At 39.6% G+C, this 22,731-nt stretch overlaps 1 protein-coding gene across 2 annotated transcripts in view; it reads right to left on the bottom strand.

Annotated features, from left to right (window-relative positions):
- Window positions 1-771: 771 nt before the first annotated feature.
- Window positions 772-22,731, bottom strand: part of LOC109954665 (mannosyl-oligosaccharide 1,2-alpha-mannosidase IA) — a 193,856-nt gene continuing 171,896 nt past the window's right edge. The window contains exons 5-12 of one of the 2 annotated variants that reach the window (XM_020590153.1): window positions 19,811-19,905; window positions 15,200-15,323; window positions 14,931-15,024; window positions 13,392-13,507; window positions 12,225-12,444; window positions 9,109-9,281; window positions 6,308-6,423; window positions 772-2,067 (exon numbers count right to left, since the gene is read on the bottom strand). In XM_020590153.1, coding sequence (XP_020445809.1) covers window positions 1,926-2,067; window positions 6,308-6,423; window positions 9,109-9,281; window positions 12,225-12,444; window positions 13,392-13,507; window positions 14,931-15,024; window positions 15,200-15,323; window positions 19,811-19,905 — 1,080 coding nt within the window. In that variant the 3' untranslated portion in view covers window positions 772-1,925. The remainder of the gene's footprint in view (window positions 2,068-6,307; window positions 6,424-9,108; window positions 9,282-12,224; window positions 12,445-13,391; window positions 13,508-14,930; window positions 15,025-15,199; window positions 15,324-19,810; window positions 19,906-22,731) is intronic. The other variant, XM_020590154.1, reaches the window with a different exon arrangement.

Genomic DNA, 22,731 nt, shown 5'->3' with positions numbered 1-22,731 from the left:
ACCTTTGTGATTTTCTGGTTGTGATTGGTGGAACCTTCCACAACCCTGAGACATCCCCCTTTAATTGAAGCTGCAGTATGTAACCTAAGGTAGCACTAGCATGAAACTCCAAATCAATCTGCTTGGCCCAGCACTCCCTCCTTTCTGCTCCACTATGATCTGCTATGCTCGGCCCAGCTCTTTAGATATGTTATGAAATTACAATAAATGAGAATGCAACAGAATTTATTGATCAAGCAGAAATAATTGAAAGTCTCTGATTGGTTAGAGAGGTCAGTCCCGCTCCAAAACATTAGACGCTAACTTTAGAAGCAGCTGCACTGCTGCCAGTGCTGTTCAGTGAGTCTGGGTCACAGGAGGCTTCAAGGCGTCATTTTGCAACATATTTCTACCACAAAAAATATTTGAAAAAAGTCCCATACCGCACCTTTAAATCTGTAAAAAAGCACTTCCTTGAAGCAAATACTGAAACAAATATAAGCAGCAACCGAGTAGACTTTCCTTACTTTTTCTTAGTCGCTACAGGTTCCTGCAAAAGTTGTAGCTCTCTGCTGTATGAATTCTTAACCTTGCTCAAAAACAAATACCACAGCAAGATGGCCAAAAAAAGAAAAAAAAGACAACAACTCTGGTAGTTTTAAATGTACAAAGTTGCACAGATCTTTTTTTTAAATCAGTATTTGAAAATATTTAACAATGAAAGTTGAATCAAACAGTAAGAATAAGTAATACCAATAATTAATATCAGAAATAACTAGACTTAAAATCAGATTTTTTTACTGAAACACCTGAGGGAAGCAAACCCAGAAAAAAAAAAAAAAAAACACCAAAGTTTAGAAGGAAAAAAAATAATAAAATCACAAAATAAAGTAAAGACAAGGTCACACAGCGCTCACTCACTTCTTCTGTATGTACAGCACATTCGCTCCACAGTGCAGGACAGCAGTGATAAAAAGAACAGTGGTGAGAATGAAAACTCGTCTCCACAGTCAAACAGCCTTTAACAGCAGTACTGGCAGCTGTGTGGATTCACATGTAAAGGCAGGGTGAAGCAGAAAACCACATCAGAAACAGGACAACCGATTTGGAGCTGGCTAGCAAGTGTGTTTTCTTTCCTTTATGCTTGTATTACAGTCACAGAAAGCATGTTCAAAATACAACCAAGCATACTATATTGTTTTATTGTTAAAAAATGGTCCCTGGATGCATAAAACCACTTTGCTGACACCCCCTGACGACTTTAAGAACAAACAAAAACAAAAAACATTCAAGCTTGTTTCGGTAAGAAACATGACATCAACATTAGTTTGGAAGTGATTTAAAGAATCACATTTTGTTGTTTGTCTGTACAATAATCAATACCCATTATGATTCAATCCTTAAAGTAAATTTTACTTTCTTTCAAATCTCACACAACACCACATTACTAGAAAAGAGGGAAATGCAGTAAAATAGAAATGCAAAGAAACCTTTGGTCAAAGAGTGTACTCACAAAGGAAAATAGGCAATGACAAGTTCTAAGGAAAGCATCACTCGAAATTGAACAAAACAGAAATTAGAGCAAAACTCAAGTGCTTCTCTATACGTTTCTCTTGCTAACAATATGGCCCATAGTTCAACCCTCCTCCCATACATTTGGGTCTGCAAGTTATACTGTTTCCTCACAGAGGAAAGAAGGAAACACAAAGGTGCTCTTTTCATTAAAGTCTTGATTGTCCACAAAAAATTAAGTGCCAGCAGGAAATGCTGCAGCAAAAGGATATACAATCACAGCGTAAAATGACAATGTCCTTTACTGGAAAGGAATTCAGAGTCCATAACACGCTCTTGAAAAGACTGAACCTGCACTGAATTTGTGTTTGCAATGTTTGTGACTCTGTGTGTGCACCTGTGTCTGTAATCGTCACAGTTGTTGGTGTTCACTTTCATTCAGACACTGTCTTATCCTGTGTTGCTTCGTCTTGCAGGCAGCTCTTGCGGATGATGGGCAGGGGGTGGGCTTCTGTGTTGAAGACCCAGTCTTCCAGTGGGAGAAGGTCGTCGTCAGAGAAGAGCAGGTACAGATACCTGTGCAAACAGGAAAAACATTTAATTGAATCCAAATCTAGGCTGCTGTTCGTTTGAACACACGTAAAGGAATGCTTTGTAGTGTTGTTACTTTTTCAAAAAGTCAAATTTTAACTAACACCCATAGAACATAATTCCTCCCCTGTTTGTTTTCTTGTCTGTTGTCATACAACTGCACTATGTGTCCTGAGACTGTGGTGTAACTTAGAATTTTACCTTTAATGTTGCTCCAGTTCTGCCGTTTTCCTGAACCTTTCTCTAGAGACAATGGGCTGGATGTCCTTGCTTATAAATCTTGCTAACCTATCAGTGATGGCAGTTTTACAGGCTACTTGCAAAATAAATGTGAGGAAATGTGAGTAGTCACGCAAGGTTCTACAGGTGATGTTGCTTCACTGCTTAGTGGTGGCTCTGCCGTGACAAACTAGCATGTGGATCTGGGTGTTCTGTCACTGTAGAGTAAGACAGCGGCTTTTTACAGAGTTAGCAAGCACCCTTATATTTGTTAGTAATTTTGTCACCTATGTTAAACACAAAATACTCCCATACACTTGTCAAATGTTTTGTAATTTTCCAATCTGTGTGGCTTTGCTACATTTTTATAATCATAGCTTACAGTTAGGTCAATAGTGCCGTAGGGATGACGTATTTTTGAAGGCCACCCTGGAAGTTAGCATCACCATGGCTCCCTCAAAAAAAGCCAGTGGGGTTTTTTGTAGGATTTTGGATTACTGTATTAAATAATCTCTGTGACATACAATAGTTTGACTCTTAGGGCAGAGACACACCAAGCTGACAGTCAGCCATTGTGAGCGTCTGTCGGGGCTCATCTTCCCGGTGTGTCCCGCACTATTGGCAGTAGTCGGACCTCGTCGGGGGCTTTTCAGATGATTTGACATGTTGAATTGGCGTCAGCCCACTGGGTCTTGTTGATGAAAGAGAGACCACTTTGATTGGCTGTTGAGCTCAACGAAACAATGGACGAGAAGAGAGCAGTTCAGGAAAGCCCCTTCAGCCTGTTACTGTAGTATCCATGATTTCACCCATTTAGTGCTGTTTCTCCTGGTTGTTCACCTCTACAACCTCCTTTCTTTTTCCACAACCAAAAGACCAAGGGCAGAGAACAGCAGAGCCATTTGCAACTTCTTATCAGACATATTCCAAATGAAAGTAGTTATAAATGGCAGCTGTTTTTAAAGAGATGTGCCTTGTTTATAGCTTATACTTGCACATTCTAGTTTATCTGCTTTCCCTTTCTGAATGGCAAATACAGATGCTGCCAACTGCTGGTAGGGAGAGTTATTTCTGTCACACAGGTGCAGAATGTACGTGCTAGTTGGCTGTTGGTTGTAGTCTCTGCGGCATGTTCAAGTGCCAGTTTTTCAACCCAACTGGTCCAGACAAAGCTTGCGTGAGGTGATGCATCAATTGGCCGTCGTCGCTGGTAGTTCTTAAAACATCAGCTGCATTTTTGCCCTTACACATTTTTTTCAGCAAGATAAACCACATGTGAACAACACTTTTATGATTTTTTGAAGCCAAAATAAAATCACCAGAAGTAACCCCAGATATAATCGCCAGAAGTAAAAAGCTATTGTTAGGCTACTAGACTACACCATAGTCCCATGACTTCAGTGTCACCACCACAGCTTCCAACTTGTAAATTTGATTTAGCCTGATTATCTCTTTTTCAAAATCATTTCCTCTTAGCATGACCTGTCACTAAAGCTCTGAACAATCATAACTTTTTACAGCATCTGAAATTAGCAAGAGTCAAGGGCCTATGGATTACATCTCTGGCTATTGTTAACAAATATTAGGGTCTGTTTCCATAATGATGAAACACGTCACCCAGTACAGCGGTGTGCTTCCCTGATGTGTTAATTGTTTTTGGAACAGCGATCGAGGTCTATGGTACGGACAGATAAGCTAATAATTTTCCTAGTCCCATTGTGAATAGCTGTCACAAGCCTAGAGTTTTGGTTAGTGCTATTAACAATGTCCTGAATCCTTGTAAAATGGTGTTTCCTAAGGTGTCAAGGGCAATTTGTGAATAATTTTTAAAGTTCTTAAGGATCTCTTTGAATATGTTGCTCCTACTATTCCTATTATTATGAGTGTCTCCTTAATTTCTGGCCAGGTTCCTGGTGAATATAAACAAGCAGCAATACAGCCTGTACTTAAAGTACTGGCCTTGATACCTCTATCCTATTTAACTTTAGACCAATTATTATTAGATCCAACTATTTTTGAGAAATTCCAATCTGAGTTTAAATCTAGACAGTATGGAATTGGCACTCCTGAAGGTTTCTAATGATATAATACTTTCTGTTGATCATTTTAATCATTTGTATCTTTCAGCAGCTTTTGATACTGTTAACAATAAAATTCAGTTGTCTCTTCTCAAGCACTGGGTGGGTATTCAAGGTAATGCATTGTAATTGAGATCCAGATTAAAATCCTGGGGAGACAGAGTTTTTGCAGTGGTAGCTCCAAAACTCTGGAATAACCTACCTTTTGAAATTAGAGTGGCCTCTAATCTTACTTCATTTTGCACCCATCTTAAAATGTATTTATTTTCTCAGGCGTTTGGCATCACCACCAATTGAGGATCCTGAACTGATCATTTTTGTTTTGATTGTAACTAACGATTATATTATAGCATCATTCATTCTATTATAGTACCATTGGCTCTTTTTATCTGCTAATGATGTTTTTATTTTATATTTAAATTCTAATTTTAACACATTTTAAGCATTTTTCTTTTTTGCTTTGTACAGCACTTTGTAAGGGTTGTTTAGAAAAGTGCTCTATAAATACATTTTGCTTTATTCCAGGACAGACATTAAGCGTGAGTAGAGGCAATTCATTGTTGGTTTTAATCTCTGAATGAGTGTTTAAAAGACTATAGAAAATGATTGTCCTCATCATTTAATTTACCTCCACTGCTGCACTCTAATTACATCAGAACATAACCAGCCCGTGCAGGTCACACTGGATCAGTTGCACATTCATTGTAACGTTATGTTAGCCACAGAGTGAAAATGTGAGAAAGACAGGCTAATTTGCTAAAGTTTTTCAAGCTGCAGCAGGGTCAGAAAGCAGAAGCTAAGAGGCCAAGCTGGACCTAATTATAAAGCCTACAAGTGTTAATGAAAGGGTTAGTACAAGCCAGTCTGATGCTGGGGTCATAGATTTCAAAAGGACTGAAGCAAAGCACAGAATAACTCCTGCCCCGTGACTGCTTTAAATAACTGAAGGTAAAAACATGTTTATTTAATGTTACTGCATTCTATGTATATTATATGGTGTGCTTTAAATTTGTTGCTGTAATACTCTGAATATAATGTTAATGTGTAGTGGAGTAATAAGGTCCCAAATATTATGTCAGGCTTGCTATCGATTGAAAGGATTAGAGGTGCTCGAATTTATAACTCACACTTGCAAATGCGAGTCTTGTCACGTGATTGTTTTGGTCACTCTAAACACACAACAAGTAATGTTTTGGCACTAAACTATGGCACCCTTAATGTGGAAACTACACAAATGCATGGGCCATTAAGGAAATGTTTTAAATTCCAGGACCACCTCTCCTCACAGTGACAGGCCGGGTCAGTCACCAAGTGAAATTCCAGGACCTTATAATTTACAATTCAAGCACTCCTTAAATGCCAAAATGAAAAAATGGAGGTGATGCCAAACTTTTGAAAAGTATTGTAAATTTGTGACCTGATTTACATTTTTTAGCATGAAGTCTGAAAGTAGTAAGAGACACATTGCAGGTTTTTTTTTTAGCTTCTTTGGCATAAACAAAATTTAGTGTTACTCCGGGTGAGGCAGCAGCATGGGCTGAATAGAATGATTTCTGATGTTCCTGCCAGCAGAAGAAAAAAAAATTTTGCCCTCTACCAACTGTGATTCAGTGATTGGTTTGCCTCGCTTAATGATCCAAGAATGAGGGGAGGTAAAATTGAGGTGTTTAACTGCAAACCATCTATCTGAGGTTCATGTTTCTTTTTAAGTGTAAATCACCTCAGATGACTTCAGAGACTGAGATGGTGTATGTCTCAGTCACAGCAGAACTACACTTTATGGACAGAATAGATAATTAGAGATGAATCCCCAGCGTTCAGTAGTGGGCTCCATATGACTCTCCATGATGCTTCATGCATGCATATTGTAAAATGCCATTTGCCACATAAGCTGTTACTAAGGGATATGGAGAGGAAACAGGACTTACTTGAGTGTCTCTGAGAGGAAGAAGCTTTGCTGCATGTTATCATGGCTGACCGTCGTGGTGTAGACGTCTCGGATCCCAGAGAAGCCCGACTCCACTCTGCAGTGCTCCTCAAGGGCCTGACAGGAGATGAACAGAGGCAAAGGGCAGCTTTAATATCTTTAAACTTTATTTTACTGAACAAAATAAAGGCCACTTCTTGCAGTTGCCAGTGTGATAGTACAAACTGAATGAATACTGTTTCATTCATTTATTCATGTAGCCATGCCACTTTTTCCCTGTGACGGAACCAAATATTTTACAACTTGCATAGAAGGAATTACAGGGTGTTTAAGTAAAATACCATTTCTCTCATACAATGTGGCACAAAAAATAGAAAATTTATTACCTAAGCCATGTGTCCACTCAAAGTAAAAGAGTAAATGATGGAATATGTCAAGCCCTTCAGACAGCTACAACTGAAACTCAATACTAGCAATACTTACAGTAAATCTTACAGGGGCTAACAGAGAGAAGCTCAACTAGCCAAACAGATTAGCACATTATTACCCCTGCTACAAAGGGCTGGCTTACACATGCTAATTAAAGAAGACCCCGGCTTGTTAATTCTTGATGTTCATGAGGAAGCTGCGGTGTGCACTGCAACCTTTATGCCCGATAATTAAAGGCCTGTCAAACTCGTCAGCCTAATCTCTCCACTTCTCTGTGCACTAAATTAATGTTAAATGTATCATGCCAGTTCTCTACAGTTTATTTCCGCTAATGTCCTGTCTATTGCCACATTAATAATGGTGCTCCAGATGCAACCTGTACCTCCTGCTAGTGGGATTGCTTGATCTACAAGCTAATGCATAGTGCCACATAATATCAAGGAAGTCAGTCGAGGGTAATTGAGGGTGTTAAAGAGGCTTGACATAATAGTTGAGTGCAGTTTATAAAATCAGTGTCTAAGCCACACCTTGAAAGAAGTAGGGGCTACAGAACTGTACTCCACTAAAATGTAACATGAAATTATTTCATCTCTGTGACTGTCCTTAATGCAGAAATAGAATCAGTAATAGCTGCAAGAATTACCAAGTCACAGAATATCATTCCAATGAGATAACAAGTAGAAATCATTCTGAGTACTTTCAGGGCCCTGACAGCATGACTTATAACCAGGATAGCTGAAATTTGTCTGAAGTGTTTTGAAAATATGCTTATTTGCTTTTTTTACTGAGGGCTAGATGAGAAGATTGGTACCACTCATGTCTGTGTGATACGTAATAAACTATTGCCAATAGCCACGTAGCTTAGCAGAAACCCTAAAAAGGGGGTAAACCGTTATCTCAGCTCATCTAAAGATAAAGTTAGTCTACAAACACCTGTAAAGCTCATCAACATGCTGTATCCTATTTTCTAAATCCATACAAACATTGAAAGGATAATTTGCAACTTCAAAGTCCAGCAACTTCCCAGCGTTGGTTATTTGGCAACAGAGAAAGAGCTACTGCAGCTCTTTCATGCACATTTAGTCTGTTTTTCATCCTAATTGTCCACACTGCTCTGTTTGATACACATCTTTTGCATGGCTGTCCACCCTGTAAGAGGGATTCTTCCTCTGTTTCTTCCTGTTTTTTCCCCATTTTCTGAGGCGAATCTGTGACATTGCACTGTATAATTAAAGCTGATGTGACTTGCTTAGAGGCAAGAAATATTTGGGTACACAACCTCCTGTAAAATGGCTAACAACTTTTTGTCTAGCTTAACAAACGAGATGCAATTTGTTAATCAGTGAGCTTTAGAGGTGAGATAAGGCAGATTTGCTTCCCTTTAGGTAGAGCCAGGTTCAGTTTTCCTGTTTGCAGTCATTATGCTAAGCCAAGCTACGGGCTGTAGTATCTTGATGATCTGCTTAATTTTGAGTCAGATCAGTTTAGTAGTCAAAACAAGTTCTTTCAACTGAGGTTGTTAGCCAAAGTGAAGCAGTTTCTCTCTTTTAGAGACCTGGAAAAAGCTGTCTATGCTTTTATTAGCTCAAGGTTGGACTATTCCAAGTCTTTATTATAGGAATTAATCAATCGTGCCTTCAGCTGGTTCAAAATGCAGCGACTCATCTCTCAACAGGTTCTTGGAATTATGATCATATCACCCCTGTTCTTTCATTCCTGCACTGACTCCCAGTAAAGTACAGAATTGATTTAAAGTTATTATTATTTGCTTTTAAAGCTTTGACTGGTCAGATCTCACAATATCTTTCACCTTCTAACTAATCATAAACCAGCTGGACAACTCAGATCTTCAAATCAGCTTCTCCTGGAAGTCCCAAGGTCAAAATGTAAGTACTGGGGTGACAGGACCTTTGCACTGGCAGCCCCCCAAATTTGGAATAGCCTCCTATAAATATTAGAGCTGCAACAGACATAGGATCTTTTAAATCTATGCTCAAAACATACTTATTCAAGTTAGCATTCGGACTCTAGCTTCAATATCATATTTTATTACTACTGTCGTACCTTTATTGTTATCTGATATATTTGTTTTTAAATTTTCTTTTTCTCATATGTTTTAATTGGTACTTGTACTGACTCCTTATACTTTTTGACTTGCTTTTAATTTGGTATTATGGTAATTTTTATACTTGTATTTGCTTGTGAAGAACTGGCACAGCTTTGCTGTTTAAAAGGTGCTATATAACTAAACTTTATTATTATTAACTGACATATGAAAGTGGTATCTCTTTAACCTCTGCCAGAATGTAAATAAGATGTCTTTTTCTAGAAGAAAGGGGGTTCATAATGTTTATGGTGTCTTCTGTGTCTTACCTGAACAGCCTCCCAGCCCCAGTCTCTGTACTTGGGGTCGTGGGTCAGTCTCCACATGTACATGTAGCTCTCGATGACCTCTGGTCGCAGGATGTAATATCTGTCGCTCAGTCTAGTTGCTGTGGCTTCAGCTCCACCGTCAAATCTGAATGCCTCCGGTCCCAGTTTGGTGGCTGACGGAGACACACATGAAAATCAAAGAACAGCAAACATACCTTTTTGTCAAGCAGGAAAACAATTAAGGCATCCTCAGCTGTCCAGATGGTCCGTTGGCTTCTCTTTCTCCTCATTCTTCTCTTTGCTTCCATTATATTTCTACTGCACATCAGGACAGCAGTATCAGCATAGCAACAGCTTAAATTTAGAAACATGCTGAGAGTTGTGTAACAGCATCCAAGGTAATAACTGTGCTTCATTTGTTTAGACATTTCTTTTTCTTGTGCTTTTCTGGGATTTTTTTTAGTAAAGTCGCTGAATGGTTGCTTGGAAAATTGGACCATGGTTGGAGAAAGCATGTTCTTTGAGATCACTGTGAGTAGGTGCATCCAGCTGGACTAGAAAGTCATTGAAGTATGACAAACAGCGGGGTTGCTCAGCCAGCTGCCTCATTATAGTATAAGTGAGCACGGGCACACAAGACAGAGAGATGCATGAGATCAATAAACCCCTAGTGGCTAAAGAGAGCAGTTGGAAGGTAAACTAATAAAATCACAAAGTTGCTCTTTAGACCCTCTACTCATAAAAGGAAAAAATACCTTTGTCTATATTTGAAATGTTAATACTGAGTGAACAAAAATAACAGTAGAAATGGAGCCCATAGGGTTTTCATACCATCAATTCTCAAATTATTTTCTAGCTGTTCCTGTGTTGTATATTCTGACTCAATAAATTTGGCATACCTGAGATCCTCGGGTAGATCTGTGTTAATGATCTCAGTTAGTGTTGCCCAGGTGGAGACTGAAATCCTCACATCCCTTAACACGGTGTAGATTAAATTTAAAATGGATTAAACTGTCATTTTTGGGGTTCCCCAGTAACCCGTACTGACAATGTGAAACATGAGGTCTCTGATTTACAAACATATCAAGACTTTGCTGCATCAAATTACGGCCTATTACATCATGTTTGTTTAACTGTCCGATAAATTTGCATATATTTCTTAAAACATGGCTACGTTTTATCTTATGGGTTATTGAGTAGAGAATGATGGACAAAAATGTCAATTGTATCCATTTAAAATAAATACTGTGTAAAGAGTGAAGGGGTCTGAATACTTTCTGAAGCTACTGTCTTATGAAGCACTTTACATAGGTTATTAATAAAGGGCAATGACAGAATATTTTGTTAAAACACTGTTGCTACCAATCCAAGCCTGCTCTCACGCTTTATGTTAACACCACAGATCCTGGTTTTTTTTTCCTGGTCAAACATCTCTTCACTTGCATGACTAAATTTCAGCAGCCAGAATTAGTGACTGTTTTATTAATAAGGAAAGTCACTTTCGGCTTTTCCTGTTTAGGGGTCGCAACAGCGAATCGTCACACGCCGGATGCCCTTCCTGACGCAACCCTGACCGCAGCGGCAAGAGCACTGCGCATTAACCACTAGCCTACCAGGGACGGCAGTGACTGTTCTGTTAACAATTGGTGTATATAAGTATATAAGGTAGTTAACATTACGCTCTGTACCAGCTGCAAAGTGATGAACATGACAGTTCATCAATAATTATAATCCAATATGATATACATTAATGTAAATATGCCATTCTCCATGATGACTACTTACTCTAAGTATGTCTTGTTGTACTTAAGTAATATTTTGAATTCAGGACTTTAATTTGTAGTAGTATTTTTACACTGCTGTACTTCTGCTTTTACTTAAGTAATGTATCTGAGTACTTCTTCCAGCACTGCTGTTAATTTCCAAAAAATATAGAATATTCACTGTTTCCTAGATTTTAACAGTAGTTATAGAATAAAAAGTGATACATGCAGTCAGACTCTCTTAGATGCTCTACTGTATATCAGCTCGTACATCTCAAAGATCCATTTCACAAAGCTAAACATTAAAAGTCTTATCTAAAACCAATAACCCTTCCTTCCTCCTGCATCATACTGTTGCTGTGAAGATGGCAACGGCCCAGAGCAGTGGCAGAAGGAGCGTCTTAAAGGTGCTGTATCAGTATTTAATACACAGCTAAATAGCAGCCACTCAGCACACATGTAAGAGCCCACACTTCCTTTTTTCCTGCAGAAAGCTAAACGCCATCCACTAATGAGTGAAGAGAAACCAGGCGGATGGCTGGATGACTGTGAAAGAGAAAACCAGGCAAGCAGATCAAAGCTGCTCCAATCGTATCAAGAAACCCGTCAAGTGATGAACCACGTTAGCTTACTGAAGATGCAAAGGATGAACAGGATGAGTCCTTACAGGCCACCCAAAAGTAGAAGGGGAAAATAAACCCTGAAATTAGCAGAGGAGATAATTGTCAGGGCCAAGACAGATGCCAGGGAAGAGATCAAATATGGGTTTTCCTATATAATATGAGCAAGTGTGCTCATATGGTATGTTCATATTTTTTCCATCCTCTTTCTTGCATTTCGCTTGTGGGTGCAACCGTATCACAGCTCATTTACTCTCCCTCATTTATAGGTTGGAGCCCCAGGAGATTTGCCTGACAGTGTTTATTCTTCCATACTCCAACTCCCTTCCTTTTCCTTCTTTTTCATTCTTTATTCTGAATTTCAACTAACTATGATTATCGCTATCTAACACACTTAGAGGTGCGTCAGTGTCTGCTGCCTACAACTCTGAGACTGAGGATAATCGGGAAGTTTAATTCTTCGCTACTTCTTATTAAGCTTGTCGGCTCTCTGTTGAAGTGAAGCCACCAAGAACGATTCTCCTTTTGTGTCAGGGCAAAATGAAAACGCCCGAGGCCCTTTTAAATTACAATACTGCTTTCCTAGACTTTTAATTTTCTTCCTCTGAATGCCACAATAACCTCTTAACAAGACATAGTGTACCACAACCATGATGAACCCTAGTATTGCATTGCCATGTACTATATTGAAAAATACAGAATTAATTTGGTTCTCCCAGACATTTCCACCCACCCGAGCGTGTGTAGCTCTCGTGGCATGTGTGTGTGATCTCAGCAGCCAGGTCAAGGTAGTGCTGCCTCTTCTCTGGAGCGCCATCATCAGCCCCGATACCGATCATGCCCCCAGAAAAACAAGCCAGGTGGCCCATCTTGTGATCCAGGATCCCCCCCCTCCACTCGGCCATGTAGGTGAGCCCACCGGGTGACTTCTGTACCAGGTTAGCTTCAATCGCCTGCAGCAACACACATGGTTTGGAATATTTTATTAACATATTGTGTTCCACATAATTATGACTCCTTGGTGTACAGTGTAAGCACTTTTAAAGGGAAACCATGAGCACTTTTTTAAAAACATTTTGTCTACTATTAACAGCTTTATAGTCTGTACTAGAAGTTTGAAACTGTAGCAGCAAAGTGACAGCCCACAGTCATGCTTTCCAATGTGCTCAGGTCCTAATGTACCCAAACATATTATAGGGAAAAGGCTTTTGGATAGTTTTGTACTTGTTTCAATTAACTGCTGCCTGAGATCTGAGAAGTGTCCGTACTCTTCTTCTGCTTTTTCAGTAACCGTTTTGCGTTATTGATATTGTTTGTATTGATATTACATATAAAGATGTATCTAAACAGTTGAGTCAACACTCCATCCATCCATTATCCATACCGCTTAAATAAAAGTTAGTCAAAATTGATCTGGAATAGCTATAAATTAGGAAATGTTTCTGAAGATTAATTAAGTTCTTCCCTTGGTTACATTCACAGTGGTCATTAATTAGGACTTTCATGGCAAAATATGTTTTTTAAAAATCCATCTATGATGCAGCCCGAGCGAGGAAGTTTTTGTCGTCTTCCTTCATATCATTATCAAGATGCTCAGTGCTCCCACAAGCACTGTTTCCATAAATGCATTGTGATGTCTGAATAAGGCCATGGGGAATATTTATGAAACCAACATCAGAATGGCAAAAATCCATTTGTTTAACTGCTAAATGAAGCCACCAAGTTATATATTTCATGTCTGGAAAGTGATAGTCATCTTGTTGTTTTGCATGACTCTGCCTTTCATTTGTCTTAGGTATGATCAAAGGTTTGTACAGTTTAAATTAAATAGTAGCTTATTGTTTATCTAACAGAGTGATGGCATTGCTTTGTTTGAAATATAGGATGAAAAATTCCAAACCTCCAGTGCACCATAGTACATCTTCTTTGCATCATCATCCATCTTGTCTGACATCAGATATGATTTGATCAGATACTCGTAGAAACTATCCCCGAGGCCACCGATGGAAACGTGATCTATGGAGGGGAACAGAAAGGAAACAGAGCTCTATAAAAATATTCAGCAGGGTCTCTCTCTCTCACACACACACACACACACACACACACGCATACATCTTTATTCGGGGTATCTGCAGATCTTTAAACATCTTAAAAAGCATTAAATCCAGTTTGTTTTAAGAGGTGTTTAAAAGTCAAATATTTTCTCTGGCCTGTTATATGCAGTATTGCTGGTTACAAAATGTTTTGTTTCTAATTTAATTCTTTTCTTTGGTTAATTCACCTATTTTAAAATTTACTTGGTGAACTCTGCAGGAACCTTTTTATCCCACTCACAAATCAAGTCTTACAAACCACCACATCTGACTAACTCCTCAGGAATCGTGGTGCTTTTAAAGGTTTTGTCTTGTGGTAAAATACATAACCAGTCTTACTCAAATTTTTACATGTACTCTAAACCCACAGGCTCTCCGTTCACTTATGTAGCGGTATTTCAAAGTTAAAATCTAAGTTATGTAACACACTAAAAGCCCAAATGGAATTTGAAGCAAGTGGCTGCTGATTTCCACATACAGTTCCATATAGATGAAGATGATATTACAGTGGAGGCGTGCAAGAGTCTTCATCTAGCCACTCTTGCTTGGTGTGTGCACACTTTTGCCGACTCCCCCGCAAGGTTATCACAGTGCTGCTGAGTTTGTCCTTGACACAGACGGAGGGAGAGCTGTGACACTTCCTTTGCCTCACATGTACAGTTCTGCTTTTCCACACTCTCACCCACAACTATTAACCTTTGTAATCATCCAGATTACCACCTCTTCAGTCCCACTGTCATCTTATCCCATGATTTTTTTCACCGCTTTTCAGGTAAATCGGAAAGATCCAATTTCCTGAAGTAATTGAATTCATTATCATTTTAATAACCCAGAGAAATGGGAGTCATATAGCCACTGCTACGAGCCGGATATAAAAAATTAAAGGAAATAGGCGGATGGGTGGTTGACACAGACGAGCAGCTAAAAGAGCTCCGGCACAGGAGGAGGAGTGAGGTCTATCAGTGATGTGAAAGCTGAAGAAAGGAATGAGAAAAGGGAAAGGTACAAATCTGAAATGACCTTCAGTGAATTCTGCTGGAGAAAAACAATTAGTGTAAGAATGACATTCCCAGGGCTCAGTGAATTCTGCTGGAGAAAAACAATGACAGAATATGTGACATGAAAAGAATGACATTCCCAGGGAATCTCTGAGACGGATGTGTGATCAAGGTCACATGTAAACATAGTCTGTTTTTTGTTTCTAATAATTTTGGAAAGCCAGTGGCATTGCACTTCCTTTCAGATAAGACTGTTCAACCCCTTTCTCTGTAACACAAATTCACAATATAGTTTAATCAGTGGGGAACCAGAATGAATGCCCTGTGTACAGCAACTACAGTACTTACGTTGGACCCAGTTGCCGCTGACTGGGCTGAGGAAGTTTGGATACAGGCCATGGGGTTTTTCAATCTTGTTCAGAAGTTTCCTGATGTTCATCACCTGCAGAGACACCAGAGCAGGAATCACTGCCATGGTTTCACACAGCTTACTGTACTGTATCATTGCCTTAGGGCTTTAAAGCATCACGCAAAGATGTTGTGCTAATAAGAATTCAGGGGTCATTGTACTGTAAATGGATCGCACCAGTAAACAGTGCGAGTGCAATACATCAAACCTTCTCTGTGTAGACAGGATTGCCAGAGAGTTCTGTGAGATGCACAAATTCAAGATGCAGGGTACCAAACTCAGCCAGGATGCTGCTCCCAGCTGAGGCCCATCCCCAGCTCCAGCTGGTGCCACTGCAACACAGACAACATGCAAACAGGTAGATTTAGTCATGGCTATCACACACAGGCAAGTACCAACACTTAATGTCATATACTGTGTATTATGACAACATAAATCACAAAGGTGGCAGAGCACTGAATTTAGAGGTTGGAGACATGCTGGAAAGGCAACTGACCCAGATTGTGAATTCAAACGGTCAAAAACACACTTGGCAAATAAGCAGAAATATCTTAATTTCTTTTATAAATGGCTGAAAAAGGAACCTAAGGCTGCATGATGGTAGTCAACAGGCTTGTTAGTCTAGAAGAGAGGGCCACAGTTGAGGCTTTGGCTGTCACAGTCTTTACGTGCTTCCTTGTTTGTGACTTATTATAAACAGGAGCAAGTTCCTCCTTTACTGCCAGGTGTGAAATGCACAATAGATTTATCACAGCCACCGTTGTTTTGTGTAAACCTGATTAATGCTCCATTGTTACTTAATAGCCAACTTTGTTCACTTATTAAAACTGAAATGTCGAAATGTTTACAGCATGTGAGCTATTAGGCTGAAAATCTACCAGGAGATAAGAAGACAAAAGTATTTTAAATCTGATGTGATAGTGGGTACAATAGAACTAAATATACAGAAATTTTGTATATGCAAAAAAAAGTTCCTTCTTGCGATATGCGTAATACTGTATGACTTTTCCAAAAATAAAAGCATCAGTGGTGTATGAATGCAGTCAGTGAATCTGAATTCTATATAACAAACTTCTGAATGTCACCATTTTGATGTGAAGTTCTGTTAAAAGTTTTCTAGGCAGCTGCGGCTTCATGTAATTCTACTGTATCAGCAACAGTATTACTTGTAAACCCTGGTCAGCTAGTGCAGTACTGTAATTCTTTCAGTTCTTCCATGTTCTGTTTTAGAGGTGATTCTCCCACAGTTATTACACTGTACATCACAGTCAGAAAGTAACTGACCGAGCTCTTGGCCTTCTGTGCACAGACTCTTGATGCATCACAATGCACACACACTTTGGTCTTGCTTTTTATTTCCTTTTCACATGGCAGTCAGTAACCATCTACTTTCTCCCCAAGTCAGTGTGGGAGATATCAACCTGTGCAAATCTAATTCTCAGTAAATGTGTGGTTTCAGAGATGAGGCATTAATGTTTGCTCTGATTAGCTGAGGCAGAACGACTTTACATATCCTCTAATAGATCCTGGGTTAGAGCAGGCATCCAGTAATGAATTGAACTGAATTTGTAAGAGGGGAAGAAGAAGATGGGGGAAGTAAATGGGGAGATGGCTGGCGTGTGAGGGCAGAGGGGAATCAAAGAGTTTGCCACTATGATAGATGCAACCATTAAAAGTTTGGGGGCGACATCATTAGTAGCTCTGGCTCTAGTCACAGCTGATTTCCTCCATCAACAATCAATCTAAGAATCAAAGCGGAGGTGAAGGGCGGCAGGTGGGGTATTTGCGTGTGTGTTGCCTGGTAAGCACCAACAGCAGCGCTCATGTGAATTTTAACAGAAAAGCTAGGCTACATTCACACACGTATCAAGTCAAGCTGTGATCTCTCAATATACAGAATATAAGTAAAAACCATTACTTCTGTGGATGATAATGAATAAACAAACATATGTCTGTGTTTCACTGAGATTTTAAGTGTTATCAGGACCATCTACTGTAGGAACCCCAGTGTTATCATTAACATACTGGCCCCTACTTTGAGGATCCAGGCATCTGATCAGGATGTATTATGGCAAGTGGTGTTTGGGTGTCTATGCTCATGTCGGTAATTTGACAAACAAGGAAAAATGGTTCAAGCACCAGTGCAAGCAGCAAAAGGGCTGTACTTGACCACCTCATTAAAGCAGGGGTGGATGTAACATGCAATTATCCAATCGGTGTGTAACCTCACATCCCCTTTAAGAGACCTGTGGGTTTGAACATTTGACGGACTGCTAGCATAGTGCTGGACTTGCCAGGTCAGGCCAAGATCTGCTCATGCACGAGGTGAAGGTACATGATTATAACACCCAGTGAACACTGTCATCTTTTTATTTTTATGTTTTTCATGTTCTGTGCAGCGTGTCCCAAAGCTCCCATTAACCAGCAATGATGATTTGACTGATGATGATTTGAACCACAGACCTGGTTTTGCTGGTCATTTTGCATCCTCATGTTACCAACGCACCCAAAATTCACTTGAACACACCTGTGGGTGCGCAGTAAATGAACGCATGGTAAAAAGGCAACGTGATGAGCATTTCATGAAATCGGTAGTCGCAAAGGTAGGAAACACACTGTTGTTTAGTTCAATGATGAATAAATAAATAAATACTGAAAAGTGCACAACACAAATTCCTAAAGCCCAGTGCAACATCTTCCTATTGCTTGTGTAGTCTAACAAACAAACTAAAGCTTTAAGATGTTTAGTGACTAAACAAGACAAAGGCAAGCACAAACTAGACAATGGTTGGACATTTTACCAGAAAAAGTACTATTATTTAATATTTATTTAACTATTTAATTGACCGTTTGTTTAAAAAAAAAACAACCTAACTATTAGAGATTTGATATGTAAGATCAGCACCATCCTCAAGAAGGCACAGCAGAGGATGTACTTCCTGCACCAGCTCAGGAAGTTCGACCTGCCCCAGGAGCTGCTGATACAGTTCTACAGAGGAATCATCGAGTCTGTTCTCTGCACCTCCATCATTGTCTGGTTTGGCTCAGCAACCAAACAGGACAAGCACAAACTTCAGCGGACAGTCAGGACCTGGACACCTCACGGTTCAAAAGGAGGGCAGAGAGGATCACTGCAGACCCCTCACACCCAGGATACAATCTATTTGAACTCCTCCCCTCTGGATGGCATTACAGGTCACTGTGCTCCAAGACAACCAGGCACAGGGACAGTTTCTTCCCCCAGGCTGTCGCTTTGACCCATGACAGTAGGACTGGATAATAACCCTCAGTGCAATACCTTCCCCCAGTGAAATATCGGTAACTAAACATTGTACATATTATAAAGATCCACACGGGTCTCTATTTTAAGTACTTAATTTTTATTTTATTTTTATCTCATTTCCTAATGAACACTCCTTTGTCTGTTTGCATTGTTTATTGCTTGTTTACACTGTTTATTTTGTCACACAGCCTTATGTTGGTATATTGTTTACTTGCCCCTTGCTGTTGCCTTGCATGGGGATATGTACATGCACATTGAGAGCCGCTGCACCAGAGTCAAATTCCTTGTGTCCAACACACCTGGCAGGTAAAGCAGATTCTGATTTGGATATTTATCAATACTGGAATTTTGTCTAATGTACTCGAGTTAGCATAGAGAAATTTTATCTGAAGCAGATTATTGTATAATATTCTCCTCTAAACACACATTGTATGTTGTTGTGTGTGTCTGAGTGTCAATCCATGACTACATTATGGGCAATGTGGATCTTCCTGCCCATCTGTATCACTGATCTGTGTTGGTAATGCATCAGGAATTAACTGCAGAATAAGGTAATTAAATCTGCCAGTAGCTGTCCAGCCTGGCTGGTGGGTTAATTGGTAGCAGGTGGAAAACAGAGGTGCCAGGAAGTGTCTTAGCAAATGAGAGGAAGAGGAGGCTATCTGCCACAAGAGGAGTTTAGCAGTTTAGTTTTGGCTAAATAAATTACTTCCTACAATCAGACATAGCTGTATGAGTATAATATGTTAGATTGAGTCTCATAGGCCAACTCAGAATAATAACTAATAATCGGAATCATAATGTAAACCTCTTCCAGTTCTTCATGCATCATAGTGTATCTTGGCTTTCCAGCTAGCTTCTGCTTGAAAAGGGTAAAAACCCAAACCTAAATGAAGACAACTTGAAATCCACAGTCACACTGCTCTGAGAATGAAAATAGCTTGAAGTTGTGCTGCGTGACTGTGGCATTAACAAGATCGTGTCAGTAAAGATTTTAGATTACAAAGGTAATGGCTTGGAACAGATTAGAAATTTACACAACTCATTTAAAACATGCAGATTAATTCTTATCCAAATGTCATGGACATTATAAAGCTCAGACTGCAGCAGCGCCATTGTCAATAAACAGAGACTGAGGGCCCATTTTTTTAGCCTATACTTTGACTTAAAAAAAAACAATTATTAATTCACTTTTACAGTATGAATCTTGTTAACTGAATTACTCTTTGACTTCTTTAGGACATGATTTTATTTTATTTATTTATTTATTTTTTTAATCGTGTGTGTGTGCCAAACTGGCCCAAAAGTTTGCAACAGCTGAAAGATGAACTTCAATGTGCTGCACCACATCTAAAAATTAAAGGAGGGCTCGGTGCATTTTTAACATTTTTCCTGTTTGTTGAAAACAGGGAAAATATCTTGGCTGTTACCAAGATGAATATGCTGACTAAAGCTGGCCACCCTGGTGACTCCACATCATCATTTATCAGGGATAGAGGAGGACTTCTGGAGGTGAAGGCAGGTGCTGAGACTCACCTCCCCAGGTTGATGACTCCTCGGGGGATTCCTGTGGGTGTGCTGAAGGCAGGTAGCAGCTTCTCTCCCAGCTCCACTGCTTTGTTCTTGAACAACTGGGAAGAAAAAACAGAAGAGAACTTCACTAACTATACACACACCTGTATAACATGTGTGTGAGTGTTTTATCTTGCTCTTAATTAGAATTACATATTTTACCAAGATTTAAACGGTCAGGTTAACAAAGGTATTTCAAAAGCCCTGGACACATTTTCCTCTAAAAGCTAATTATGTGAAACACAAGGCCTGCTAAAACAAAACTCCAACAGGATTAAAAGCAATCTCACTGATGCAATCTATCCCCATCTCCACCAGCCAGACCCTGTGAGGCCGAGGTTAAGACCAAGATAACGTATCATCTTATGAGCTGGATTATCAGTCACCAGATCTCTTTTAGCCAGATACTGAAATCATGACAGTGAGAGAGACATCAGAGAAGGCAATAAGGTTAGCAGAGCAGAGACAAGAGGAAAAGAGCACATTTCTATAGAAGACAGAAAACCTTGGAGATGTGAGAGAGCAGCAGAAGTGACCGAGAAGACGAACATGGGACTGGAGGGATAACAGAGTCTAGACAAAGACGGCATGTAGTCAGAGTGTTTGTGGGCATGGCAGCAGTGTGAAGAGCAACGACTCAGTAGAAATCCTGAGAAAGATAATGAGAAAAAGAGCATCAGCATTCACTGGCCTTCACTGTAGTTATATATAGTTATGTATACTTTATTGTCTCCCTCAAATTCATAGTAGGCTACAATTTTGCCGCATCAAGTGCCATTCACACAGAGTACTCAGTGTTTGTACAATATGGTACATACAAAAACAGTAAAATCTTTGAGGACAGTTCTCCCTGTACGAGCAGTCTGAAACATAGAAGCTTGTTTCTTCTTACTCAAAAATGAGAAAGTATCATTCTACATTTAAAGAGGAAGCAAATGTGCTGTTTTAAGTAAGGCTGTAGGCTACAGCCTGAGTCCTGTTGTATTACTCAGCATTTGTTTACATTTTGGCAAATGTGTATAATTAAAGCCAAATTAGCTACTATATCAGCAGTTCCTGTTGGCAATGCACCCATTAATGTACAGAAAACTGTCAATGTATTTCTTGATTCTCAGGCAAGTTCTGCAGTTACAAAAATTTCTTACACACACACACACACACACACACACACACACACACACACACACACACCCCGATCAGGCATAACATTATGACCACCTGTACATCTGTATGCAACACTTCTGCCTTAATATTTGTGTTTATGAAGCTTTTGGTGAGATTGTCATAAATGTATAAATTCAATTTTATGTTCATTATTAAGGTCATAGTTAAATGTGGTGTTGTACTGGACTACATTATATTTTTGTCCTGCTCATTGACATACATGAAAGGGTCAGAATATTAGGAACAGCCCCTCTGAACTAACAGCTGCCAGGCTGACAGCAGGGTCACAAGTTTTACACCTGCTTTCTCCTGACATTAAATTTCAACCACAGTTCCCTTTGTCACACCGGTGGTGTATCAGGTGCTGAGAGTATTTGTATAAATTTCCATTCTTTCCTCCCTGATGTGTGCATCCCTGAATAGGAACGCCTTAAAATACATACTGCATGAGACAGAATGCGCAAATTCCTGCGGTGCCATTGTTCTTCTGTGTCTCCCACACAAAACGTCACAGCGACGCCAAAGTAAATATGATCATATGCAACTTCACTGTTTAGCACCAGAAAATGAACCACAAAACCTGAGTAAATATCCCTCATTGTGTGAGAAATCAAGGGACAATGGAACAGGTGCCTTCTGTACCACCACTAATGCTTGAGCCAACTAGAAGCTCACTGACACACAGTTGTTCTTGCATCATTTTGAATTTCACTACAGTAATGCACTTTTCTTCATGTTATCATGCACAGCTAATCGAACCAGCCAGCACAAGCGCGTTACTTCATTCCTCAACATGAAACACCTAAACTTACGCTGCTGCATCAAGTAACAAACAGGCATGAAGCAAGGGCAGCTGATTACATTGCAGTCATTTATTATTGTCTCCGTGTTTATAAATTACTTGATTAATTACGGTTAAATCCTCATTCAGCTGGCATCTGCTCTATTTATTACTGTACACAGAACACAAGCTAAATTAAAGGCCGTGTCCATAAATCTGTCTTCATCGACACGCTGCTGGTCTCTTGTGCCTCCTGTAGCAGTGTTACTGTAATTACACTGTGTGCGTCTGCACACTCTACTCCATTCATCCAGTATGGCAAAGCAGACTGTTATGAACAGATTTTTACATTTTCTACCAACTCAGTCTAATAAAAACAGCAGAATTGGGGGAACTGGGCAAAGAGTAAAGCTGATCTGATGTGACAGCCGACAGATCACTTTCTTTCCTCTCAGTTGGTGTAAAGGAGGCTGGACAAAAATGGCTTTTCTATAAGCTCTTAACTACTGAAGACATATATCAGGCATACAGCCATCTATCCTACAGCAACATCATCAGATACCAGTGGAGAGATGCACTGAGGATCTTCTTTGTCTGCCACTTCTGTTTACTAGTAAAACCTCTCAGTCCACAACTCGGGGAACAAGGGGAATGTGAAAATGTGCCTACGCGCTCATCCTTGTCAGCTTTAAGATAATATTTTAACCCTCTACACATCCAGCTGTTGGTGGATAATGCTGTTACTAGAAACACTTCATGCAACAGCTGGAAAAATGCATTTTGCATGTGTGTTAAAAGGCACATGTTTGACTTAAAAGCTGGAGCTCAGATGTTTTTTCTTAATGTCAACAAATCACAGTGATCAGAACCAACAATGCATTAATTTGTCTCAATGCTTAATCTGCCATTTTTGGCTCTGACAAGCCCATTTTAAAAAGAA

Source organism: Monopterus albus, unplaced genomic scaffold (genome assembly GCF_001952655.1).
Source record: "Monopterus albus unplaced genomic scaffold, M_albus_1.0 scaffold11.1, whole genome shotgun sequence".
NCBI classification, from domain to species: Eukaryota; Metazoa; Chordata; class Actinopteri; order Synbranchiformes; family Synbranchidae; genus Monopterus; species Monopterus albus.
This window is presented reverse-complemented; position numbering and strand designations above follow the sequence as displayed.